Source organism: Nelumbo nucifera, chromosome 2, assembly GCF_055504915.1.
Source record: "Nelumbo nucifera cultivar China Antique chromosome 2, China Antique-T2T, whole genome shotgun sequence".
Classification (NCBI taxonomy): domain Eukaryota; kingdom Viridiplantae; phylum Streptophyta; class Magnoliopsida; order Proteales; family Nelumbonaceae; genus Nelumbo; species Nelumbo nucifera.
The window spans coordinates 23,852,909-23,865,505 of NC_142650.1; the positions used below are offsets into that span (position 1 = coordinate 23,852,909).

Consider the following 12,597-nt stretch of genomic DNA (forward strand, 5'->3'; position numbering starts at 1 on the left):
GCAATCAGGAAGAGTCAGAAGGAAGAACCCTCAAGATTAGGGTTCAGACTTATCTTTGAAGGTTGCGGCCAAAGTTTTGCTGAAGTCAATCTTTTCTATTAAAAGGATTACCTTTTCTGGTTATTTCGAAGGTTCGACTAAAAGTGTTTTCCTCCTGAACTGTTCTTGATACATTAAAATAATAGTTTTTTGGTTACTTTAAGAGGTGCGGCTGAATTGGTTGTAGGTCCAAGATTCTAGTTTCTTGACTGTTGCCAATTCTAGGGTTGTAGTTAGTTTCAGCCTTGCACTCTCAGCCCTGCACTCCAAGTTGTACTTGGAAGGTTATCTTTTTTAGGTGGATTGTCGACCTAGAAAGATAAAGTAGGTTCAGTTGATAGCAAATTCTGGGTGTAATTACCTAGTCTTAGTGATACAAAAGGCATTTGTTAATCTTTTCTTGACAAAGAATGGAGTTTAAGAGCCAAGGGGAACACTATTTTGGGGCTGGTGGTGTAGGTAGCATACCTGAGAATAGTTTTCAGATTACCACTGTAAAATTTGATGGGACAAACTACCTAGAGTGGGCCCAATCAGCCATGATGGCTATTGGGGGTAGAGGAAAGCTAAGTTATTTACTGGGAGATGTCAAGGAACCAGCCAAAGAGGACCAAATATATACCAAATGGGTTCAGGAGAACTATTTGGTTATGACATGGCTGTGTAACTCCATGCAACCACATATCAGCCGAAATTATTTATGGGCAAAAACAGCTAAAGAAATTTGGGATATCATGAAAGAAACCTACTCCCAACCCCTCAATTTTGCTAGGGCCTATGAGCTAAAATGTAAGGTGAATAACCTTAAGCAAGGAGAGAAGTCAGTATCGGTTTATTTTTCCACATTGAAGTCTTTGTGGCATGAGATTGATCACTTAGAAACAATTGAATGGGAAAGCCAGAAGGATTCATAGACCTACAGAAAGCAGGTTGAAACTAAGAGGGTATTTGAGTTTCTAGTAGGTCTGAATTCTGAGTATGACATTCTGAGACAACAACTTCTAACAAGAGAAAGTGTGACTCTATCACAAGCTTACTTTCTAGTGCACAGTGAAGAAAGTAGAAGGAAAGTTATGTTACAGCATTCGCCACTTGAATCAGCCTTGGCAGCAACTAAACCCAAGTTTGGGGGGGATAAGGAGAGATATGAAGAAGGAAGACAAGAAGGACCTAATATGTGAACATTGCAAGAAACCTGTTGGAAGTTACATCATCATCTAGTTCCAGCAAAACTCAGGAAGAAAAAGGGGAATGCTAATACAGTTGTTACTATTGATTGTGCAATCTCATCAGGCACAAGTGCAGCACCACTAGACACTCTAGTTGTTCTTCGAGCTGTCTTGACTTAATTGGAAATTGGTATTTCAGCATCATCATCTCAGCTAGTCACAACATCAGCTCCTCCCACAACATTTGCTCATTCAGGTACACGGGCTTCAGCTTATCATGCTTCAGCTCCAGGTAACACTGAACATTGTTGGGTAATAGACTCAAGTGCATCTAATCATATGACTGGTTTGCCTTCACTATTTACTACCTATCACTTATCCTTTGGTAAAGACAAGGTGTCTATTGCTGATGGATCACTTGTTCCCATTTTTGGCAAGGGAGACATCAAGTTGTCTAGTGACATCAAGTAACTTAGCACCAAGTTACTGAGCACCAATTTGCTCAGTAACCTTTTTCCTGATCGATGTGTTTTTCTTGGAGACAAGGAAGGTGATTGGGATTGGCTGTGAGACATATGGAATCTATTTGCTTGGAGGAAGTTCACAGTGGGACGGTAGTGAAGTTAGAGGGTCTTTTGATTCTCAGTCTATTGGTCAAGTCATGCTTTGGCATAACCGATTGGGTCATTTATCCCTTAGGTCTTTGAAAAGCTTGTTTCCTAGTTTATTTGAATCTATCCAGATGTCCAGTTTAAAGTGTGGAAGTTGTGAGCTTGCAAAGCATTGTAGAACAACCTATTCATTAAGTAATAAGAGAAGTAGTGTTCCTTTTGACATTGTGCATACCGATGTTTGGGGACCATATCACATCACTTCTATGGGGGGATATAGATATTTCTTGTTGTTTGTTGATGACTACACCCAGTTTTCTTGGGTATACTTAATGCGTTCTCGAGATGAGGTCTCTATCCTAACCCAGACCTTTCATCAGATGATTTTAACCCAGTTTGGGGTAAAAATCAAAATTTTTAGATTCGATGATGCGAGAGAGTATTTTTAGAACATCACTAGCCTCTTACTTTCTTGATCATGGGATCATTCATCAGAGTACCTGCCCTCATACCCCTCAACAGAATGGGGTGGCTGAGAGAAAAAATAGGCACATATTGGAAGTAGCTAGAAGTATCATATTCAACTCCAATGTGCCTATACATTTCTGGGGAGATGCCATTCTCATAGCTGTGTATCTCATCAACTGAATTCCTTCACGGGTTCTTGACATGAAACCCCCATTCACTCTTTTATATCCTGATAAAGAGTTGTTTTCTATCCCCCTTAAAACCTTTGGTTGTGCTTGCTTTGTGCAAACTCTTGGCCCTCGCTATTCCAAATTTGACCCTAAAGCCTCAAAATGTATTTTCCTTGGTTATGCACAAACTCAAAAGGGATATTGCTACTAGGAAAAAGATTTGTATCCATGGATGTTACTTTCTTTGAGGATGTACCTTATTACTCTAGGGTTTCTTCTCAAGGGGAGAGTAGTACGGTTGGGGTTAACACATCAGAAGTCCCTTTACCTGTTCCATTGAGTGAAGAGGAGTGTAATGGGGAAGGTTGTCAAAAATGTCAGGATTTGAGAGTTTATCACAAACGATGGAGGCAGGTTGATTTCGGTCATCAGCAGTCCAGGCCAGCCCCAATTCCTTCTGAAGATCCAAATCCAGGTACTACATCTCTTCCAGCTCCCATTACAGATGAGCCTTCTGCTGTTGAGCCTTCTCCATCTTCTGAGCCCTCACTTCCATTGAATGACCTTGACCTTCCCATTGCAGTCCATAAAGGCAAACGCCATTGCACCTCATCCATAGCCCATTGTATCTCACAATTCTTGTCCTATGATCATCTGTCTCCCTCTTATAAGTCCTTTCTTGCATCAATTGCTGATATTCCCATTCCCAGAACAGTACAGGAAGCCCTGACCATTCTTGAATGGAAAGATGCAATGAAGGTAGAAATGGATGCCCTTCTAAGAAACAATACCTAGGAGCTAGTTGATCAACCCAAAGGGAAGAAACCAGTTGGATGTAGATGTGTGTTTACTGTGAAACATAATGTTGATGGTTCCATTGAAAGGTGTAAGGCCCGGTTAGTTGCAAAGGGATTTACTCAGACTTATGGTATAGATTACTTGGAGATTTTTGCACCAGTAGCAAAAATGACCACCATCAGAGTGTTATTATCTCTTGCAGCCGATTACTCTTGGCCCTTGTTCCAAATGGATGTTAAAAATGCCTTCCTCAATGGAAACTTACAAGAAGAAGTGTACATGCAGCTACCTCCTGGCTTTTATAGTACAGAGATAGGTAAGAAGATATGTCGGTTGAATAAAGCTTTGTATGGACTAAAACAGTCCCCTAGAGCTTGGTTTGATAGATTCAGACAAGTCCTTGAAAAGTTTGGCTATGTGCAGGCTCAATCAGATCACACTTTGTTTATTAAGAAAGTGGATACTTCCTTGACTCTACTTGTTGTATATGTGGATGACATTGTAGTAACAGGGAGTGATAACAACGAAATTGAGTCTCTTAAGAAACTTCTCCATCAAGAATTTGAGGTAAAGGACCTGGGAGAGCTACGATATTTCTTGGGTATTGAGGTAGCTCGGTCCAAGCATGGAATCTTTGTTTCTCAAAGGAAGTATGTCCTTGATTTGTTAGAAGAAACAGGAAAGTTGGGTGTTAAGCCAGCTGATACACCTATTGAACAGAATCACAAGATTAGTGCAGAAGGTGGAGAGCCTCTTGAAGATAAAGCTATGTTCCAAAGATTAGTTGGTAAACTACTATATCTTTGTCTTACACGACCAAACATCAGTTATGCCATCAATGTTGTTAGTTAGTATATGCACTCTCCTAGAACTACCCACCTACTTGCTGTTGAGAGGATATTGGCATATTTAAAGAGGTGTCCAGGCAGAGGTGGACTATTTAAGGATAATAATCACATGAAGATAGAAGTTTACACAGATGCAGATTGGGCCGGTTGTGTTGATGATAGAAGGTCTACCTCTGGATATTGTGCCTTTGTAGGAGGTAACCTTGTTTCTTGGGGAGTAAGAAACAAAATGTTGTTTCTCGTTTCAGTGCTGAAGCTGAATATCGGTCCATGGAAAATGGTGTGGCTGAAATACTATTGTTGAAATCACTATTTGATGAATTGGGTATTACCTATGAGAAACTTCTAATGTTGTATTGTGATAATCAAGCTACTATTAATATAGCTCATAACCCGGTACAACATGATAGAACTAAGCACATTGAAATCGATCGACATTTTATTAGGGAAAGGGTTGCATCTCAAGAAGTCTGTCTTCCATATATCAACTCCAACATGCAGCTTGTTGATCTTCTCACCAAGGCAGTTTCAAAGAAGAAGTTAGAAGCAGATCTATGCAAGTTGGGAATGATAAATATAATTCCCAACTTGAGGGGGAGTGTAGAAACCACTGATGTGGTCCCCACCTCTTTCTATTGTAAGTAAATTTGTTTTTCAAAAAATACTGTTATCTAAAAAATTCCAAGGATTCGGATCCTCGTGGGCAACCCGTCCCTGTTAAGGATCAGGGATGGAGGACAAACTTTATCCCCATCAGGGATTGGGGACAGGGACGAGGATTAATTTCAGAATTGGGGTCAGGGATGGGGAATATGACCTCCACCCCGTTGCCATTCCTATTATCAATCGAATGTGAAGAATGCTATTCTTCATGGCCAGCTAAAGGTGACAATGTATATGAAACATCCTAGGTATTGTAGTGACCCCTCTCTTGTCTATAGATTGAAGAAGTTTTTATATGGTCTAAAACAGGCTCCCAAACTTGGTTCAAAAAATTCAGTGATATCTTTGTTGCTACCGGTTATAGCCAGAGTTTTTCTGATTATTCTCTCTTTGTTCGTAGAAGATCTCAAGGCATCACAATCCTCCTCTTGTACATTGATGATATGTTGTTGACTGGGGATGATGAAGAGGCAATTAAAGAACTTAAATCCCTTCTTCATAGTTTGTTCCATATGAAGGATTTGGGTATCAAAATGAATGAATTGAAGAGAATCTAACACAAGGTTTCAAGGGTGTCAAAATGAATGAATCGATCCCCACCCCCAAAGAGCCTTTATTATATTATGCATAATTGCAAATAAAAGAATAAAATACAATACAATAGGACTATTATAATGGAATACATCAATACTCTCTACACTCCCCCTCAAATTGTTGTGAAGTCATAAGCATTAGTTTGCTCGCAAGAAAGAGATGTCTTGCTCCCATGATAGCCTTAGTAATTGTGTCAACAATATGCATATCTGAGGCCACATGAGGAAGTGAAATAGAACCAACAAGAAATAGGTCTCTAATAAAGTGACAATCCACTTCAATATGTTTAGCTCTTTTGTGAAAAAAAAAATGGATTTGAGGCAACCTTGATAGCATTGGTGTTATCATATGTACAATTATCAATCTGGGTCTTAAACGGTTTTGAACAACCAAGACTATTCTTGACCCAATTATAATCTGGACACATAATACGGACCCAGACTATATAATTGGGACAATTTGGTTTGGGTCTTTCGGGTTGATTTAACCCATTAACAGCCCAAATTACTTCTATAGTATCCAACTCCATCATGTGTAGAAGGCACCTTATACCCCGTCCCTGGCACTAAGGCCTCACTTGTTTTTTGGGTGGCGGTGGGTAAGTTGGTGGGTCCCATGGAAAAGAAATAATCCTGTCTTCATATTTTGGTATTAGTGGGTCTCACAGAAAAGAACGATTACCAAGCAGCTCATTTACCTGGGCAAGTAATGCCCTCTTGAAAGTTAGGTAAATCACTTACCCTTCTGCACAGAAACTTGCTAATACATTATGAGACAATATTGTCCTTTCAATAGTCACTTTTTGGATAAAACAGTCATTGTACAACTTTACTTGGGGATAAAAGAACACTGGTCAATGCACTTATCCTGGTAAGTGTTTCCTAGGAAACAGTTGCCTAGATAAGTGCATTTATCCAAGTAAATGACTTACTAAGATGCAAATGAGGCCTAAGAGGAAAAGAGTAAGGTACACTCCCTTCACCCTCTAGGAAATCAGGGAAACACAGTGATCGTCAAAAGCAAGGAAAACTAAAATATACCTAGTACCATCTAAGTTCTTTTGTGATCCACATAAACTTAAAACTAACTCTGTTTCCCTCTTATAATTTGTTATGGAAAAAGAAAATAACCTTTATGGTTCTTATATCCTTATCTGTTAGCTTTAGGTTTGTTTTAGTTGATGATTGTTTTGCAATGCTAGTAAATGAAATTGTGCTCCTGTTTACCTGGGATATTATATTTAAAATGTGCTGCAGATTACTGTTGAAAAGACAGTTTTGGAGCAGAACAATAGTCGATATGAACTTCAAGGTGAATACGTGTTGCCTGGCACACGGGATCGACACCCAACAGGTAAAGAGAGGAGTGGCTTGTTGAAGAGGGCAATGGCTGGGCAATTGGGTAGCGTGATATCTTCCATGGGAAGGTGGCGGATGAGGCTTGAAGTCCCTAGAGCTGAAGTTGCTGAAATGCTTCCCCTTTTACGACTTCTTTCTCGAAGTACAGATCCTGCTGTTCGCTCCAGATCAAAGGTTTTGATTAACTACAGTTCATAGAAAGTATTTTATTATGTAATAGAAGCCAACGCATGGAACCTTGTACAAATAAGACAGTCCAAAATGGACACTTGGAAACTCAATATTCTGAAACCACCATTACAATAGTATTGTGATGTGAAAAATATTATTAATTCTATGATTATAAATGTGCACTACAAATTCCTGCTTGAGAATCTCGAAATTCAGGCTCTGCAGGGTTTAAACATGCATATCCAGTTTTACAATGTAGTTTAAGGGGAAAAAAAAAATTTGACCAGATGAAAATGGGAATAAAGAAAAAAATCGGAACAACAATGGCAATTAAAACTATTGCTTCCCAAACAGCTTCTACAAATCCAATTGGCATAATATCTACCCAGATGAAAATGAATGTGTTGAAATACAAGTTCAGATGAACATGTCCAATACACGAAAGTGATTTTTTAAGGTCTTGGTTTGGATCCTTTCCAAAAATTTGCATTGATTTGATGACCTATCTGTTTAAAGTAAAATGTAGTTGGTGCATGGGTACCAATATACTTTGTATCAAAACAAAAAGTTCACAAATTGTAGAATGAAGTAAGTGCAAAGGATAAAAGATAACTACCCCTCTTCCTCCAACTTGACAGAGGCCTAGAAGCCACAAATATACAGGAATATCCCAAAACCCATGGTAAAAAATAATAATAATGATAATAGCACTCCAGAGAGGTTATCTCAACTCTTATGCTTCATGGTCGGTGCATAGCATCATCATGATCATCATGGACAATTTATTATGATGTTGGTTTCTCTTGTTCTAAATAGTTGATTGTGAGTATTGCTGTTGCCATTTTATACATGCATACATCCTTTGATTTGAAACTAAGTAGGCTGTTTTTTTAGTTTTCTAATCTTTCATCATGGTTTAAAATAAACAGATATAGTCTTCCCTTTCATGATGTTGTATGGTATGAAATCCAAATTTTGGCATCATGATCAACTATGTTGCGTATTATTTTTACATCTTACAAAACCTAACTGCTTAAAATAAGGGCAGCCCAGTGCATGAGACTCCTGTAAATGCGGGGTCTGCAGAGGGACAGATGTATGCAACCTTACCCCTGCAGATATGCAGAGAGGCTGTTTCTAAGATCTGAACCCTGGTTTCCCAGGTTGTAGTGGATGCCTCACTGCTTGTTATACAAAATTTGGTTGTTGTCTTGTTTAAAGCTGCCGGTTTCAATATTCTACTATGTATTCTTCAGTGTCTCAAAGAAAGAATGCACTTTTTTTTCTTTTAGCATGCTACAAATTTTGATTCTGTCTGTTGTGCTGTCACTTCATTGCAGGATCTTTTTATACAAAGTTTGCAGTCTGTAGGATTGTATGCTGAAAGTCTTCGAGATCTGCTTGAGGTATTTCATGTCAAAAGTAAATTATACACTGTTTTGCTTATGCAGAAGTACTTTGTTATTTGCCCTCATGTTGATATTTGAACTGTACTAGAAACATTCTATGAATCATTTTGTTTCAGTTTGTCTTTGAGTTGTTTTGCTTTGAAAATAAAATAGGTGTATCTACAGGTAGTACGGGGACATTATGCTCCATCAGATGAAGTGATTCTTGAAGAGATAACTCTTCCAGGTTTAGCTGAACTTAAAGGTCGCTGGAATGGCTCTCTTGATGCTAGTGGTGGGGGCAATGGAGACACAATGGTAAACAATTGCATCTCTTGTGTAGGATAAAAGCATTTATGCTAGGGGTGGGGGCAATAAAAACATCACCTTTGATTTTATTTTTTCCCCTTTTGATCAGTAATAAAATAACTTTTATTAAATCAAAATAAGCTTATACAATAGATATACACAAAATATTTTTTACTGTGTCCTTCACCAGTACACTTGGCACATAGAAGTATTTGGGTATCATAGGTTTTGACCTTTCATTTTTTTTTTCAGCATTAGTGTTTTGACCTGGTGTGCTTTAGGTAATGAAGGTGCTGTTATTGGATTTCCTTATTCCAAAACATAGATAAAATGTTTGGTTATACCAAACTAAAATTATAAATTTATAACCAGACAATAGAAATTTGCTTATGCACTATGTTTTTCTTTCTTTTTTTTATTTTTTTTTTACTCCAAACCATTCAAAGAATCACACTTGATTTAGGATGCATCTTTGTTTAATATTGTGAACTCTAGAGTCAAACATGTCATGAACTCAAATCAAGGATTACCCCTTCATCACTAAAATCTTAGAGGGAGAGAGTAAGAGAGAGGGAGGGACAAAACCATGGCAGATACTCTTAGAATGGTAGTCATCAACAAGTAGATCTGCCTTGTCTATTCCATTTCTATTTTAAGCAGGATCACTAGGTTGAAGGAGTGCCAAACCACTTGCTTGCTGTCAATCCTCTCTACATCATCCTCATAACTAAACCTTTCATCTCTAATGGTAAACTTTTCTTCTCAATTACAATGATCCAGTTACTGAAACTTATTGGAATATTCAACTGCTTGATTATGTCCCATTACAAAGATACTCCCAGCTTCTCGCATAGCCCAACAGTTCCTTAAATTGACTGTGTCCTTATCTTTATTATGATTAAATTCCCCAGTCCTAACCAACCTCCTGAGTTTATATTTTGTCAACCTCTCAGGAGAAGTTGGTTTCGACAAGGTGTCATTCTTGATCCCACATTCTTCATCATCAACACAATTTGTTATCTATAGCAATGCAAGCATCATCCAAACCCACTAACTGCCTCCAACATACAGGTGATGGCTTCTCCTTCATCCTGATGACTGTCTGAGGCAAGTAATTTAGAGGATTAGATACGATGTATCTTCCTGATGCAAAAACAGTTTAAATTTTCAACTATTTGAAGCACTATTTGCTTCAAACTTTCAACTAATTAACAATGTTAGATTTTAACGAATAGATGTTGGTTGCTCAACAAGAGCTGAACTATGAGCTGTCCAACAGGGGTTGAAATTGGGCATATCTCTCAATTTCAGAAATATAATGGTGGAAGGAAACTCCTGAGAAGTACTGTAGCAGTGTGATGGCTAAAGAACAATAGTCAATATTTATGACAATATAGACATATTATGAGGGAACTGAAAGTTATCTTCAGATGGATCCAAAGATCAGCAAACAGTTTGGCCAACACAATGGCCAAACAACAGTGAATACTGACTAGGAATCAGCTTTTCTGGTTGGCTATTTCATAATGTTTGTCATTAATTGAAACGAAAGGGGGTTGGGTGGCAGACGTTAACCTAACAAAGAAGAGGTGTTTTGCAATTTTCTGTATATACTTAATTCTTTATTTTGCAATCAACATAATTTTGACAGTTACCAATGCGGAAAGAATGTCATGTTTTGACTTATAATTATTTTGTTTTCTTTTTATCTGTAACTGGAAGGAGCATTGTATTAATCTAAAGCATGGATGTAAAAATAACAAAGCCCCAAGACTTATGATAAAAAAGAAATCCAGGGCTGTCTGCTTACACATTGGATTTCCAATACAGAATATATGGAAAAAAAAACTCTCAATTTTCTAAATGAGTACTCCATTAATAAAGACTCAGCTCATTCAACATCCTAAATGTTGCCAGCGACCTAAACATGGACTCTTGAACATTCTTCTTTACCTTAAGACAAACTTCTTGGATTCTGATAAGAGTGTGTTTTGTGAAATAATACACATGGCAAATGCTTAGATTTGTGGGTTTGTGAAGGAATATTTGAACATTGCTTTTTTGATGTCTTCCTATAAGATAAAATTACTGCATCATTTATAGATTAAGAAGAGATTTCATCAATACCTTTTTCTTGCCTTTCTTTTCTCAGGTTCTTTATTTCCTTTGTTAATTGACTAAATTTGGCCTAATATCTATGTTTCTCAGGCAGATTTTGACTTTCATGGAGAAGATTGGGAGTGGGGAACATACAAAACTCAACGTGTTCTAGCAGTTGGTGCATATAGCAACGATGATGGTCTACGCCTTGAGAAAATGTTTATCCAAAGAGATAATGCCACTATCCATGCGGATGGAACTTTATTTGGGCCAAAAACTAACCTTCATTTTGCTGTCCTGAATTTCCCTGTTGATCTTGTCCCCACTCTGGTTCAGGTTATAGAATCTTCAGCTTCTGATGCTATACATTCTTTGCGACAATTCTTGACACCCATTAAAGGTATATTACACATGGAAGGGGATCTTAGAGGAAATCTTGCAAAGCCAGAATGTGATGTACAAGTAAGGCTCCTTGATGGTGCTGTTGGTGGTATAGATCTTGGACGAGCTGAAATTGTTGCTTCCCTAACCTCAACCAGTCGTTTTCTTTTCAATGCCAACTTTGAGCCTATTATCCAAAGTGGTCATGTACATATTCAAGGAAGTGTTCCTGTAGCTTCTATTCAAAACAACATGTTGGAAGAAGAGAAAGAAATGGATAAAGACAGATCAGTTTGGGTACCTGGTTGGGCAAAGGAAAAGGTAAAAAGTTCTGGTGATGAAATCAATGAAAAAAAGGCCTCTAGAGATAGAAATGAAGAAGGTTGGGATGTTCAGCTGGCAGAAAGCCTCAAAGGTTTAAACTGGAACATATTAGATGTTGGAGATGTTAGGGTTGATGCAGATATTAAAGATGGGGGTATGATGCTGTTAACAGCTTTGTGTCCCTATGCCAAATGGCTTCATGGCAATGCTGATATTATGCTCCAGGTAGGTCAAGTTGATGAAAGTTCTTTGATGTGCTTAGTTTGCCACATTTTTAAAATTTAGTACATAAGATATTAGAGTGAGTTTATGTGGTTGATCAGATTTACTATTTTGAGATTTGTGATCTTTTTGAAAATAGGTCAGAGGTACAGTTGAACAGCCAGTTCTTGATGGCTATGCATCATTCCACAGGGCATCTGTAACCTCACCTGTACTAAGAAAACCACTTACGAACTTTGGGGGTACAGTTCATGTGAAATCTAATAGATTGTGCATAAGTTCCTTGGAAAGCAGAGTTAGCAGAAGGGGAAAGGTAACTATAAGAGGAAATTTGCCACTTAGAACTAGTGAATCATTCCCTGGTGATAGAATTGATTTGAAATGTGAAGTTTTGGAAGTACGGGCAAAAAATATCTTAAGGTATGGTTTCTTTCTTTGAAAACATTTTGTGCACAAGTTGCTGATATTATGATGTTTCCTTTTCTTTGAAAACATGTTTTCCACATTTATTGTAATATGCAATGAATGTGCATGTGTGTGCATGGGAAAGAGAGAACCATCTAACTTGTCTTAAATCACAGTGGTCAGGTTGACAGCCAGATACAAATAACTGGTTCGATCTTGCAACCAAATATTTCTGGAATGATTAAATTGAGCCATGGAGAAGCATATTTACCTCATGATAAGGGTAGTGGAGCTGCTGGTATGAATAGATTGACATCAACCCGCTCAAGTTTCCCAAGTAGCACTTACAACCGAATGGCTGCTTCTAGACATGTTTCACAGTTTTTCAGTTCAGAACCTACTTCAAGCACCAAATTTACTCAACCATCAGGTAATGTATGATTCTAGATACAGTGGGAAGCAAAAGGGTTTTGAGTAACAGGTGTAGGGACCCTCTTGGCACAACTCATCTGACACTGGTCACATGCAAAGTAATCACATCCATTCAGACTCATACTCCCTACCCCATTAATTGCAGCC

The 12,597-nt window shown here is 38.0% G+C and overlaps 1 protein-coding gene across 2 annotated transcripts in view; it reads left to right on the forward strand.

The window, feature by feature from the left end:
* Positions 1–12,597, forward strand: part of EMB2410 (embryo defective 2410) — an 86,459-nt gene that overhangs the window by 70,429 nt on the left and 3,433 nt on the right. For both annotated transcript variants that reach the window (XM_010255904.3, XM_010255905.3), the window contains 6 exons: positions 6,617–6,892; positions 8,230–8,295; positions 8,464–8,595; positions 10,795–11,616; positions 11,753–12,033; positions 12,195–12,448. In XM_010255904.3, coding sequence (XP_010254206.1) covers positions 6,617–6,892; positions 8,230–8,295; positions 8,464–8,595; positions 10,795–11,616; positions 11,753–12,033; positions 12,195–12,448 — 1,831 coding nt within the window. The remainder of the gene's footprint in view (positions 1–6,616; positions 6,893–8,229; positions 8,296–8,463; positions 8,596–10,794; positions 11,617–11,752; positions 12,034–12,194; positions 12,449–12,597) is intronic.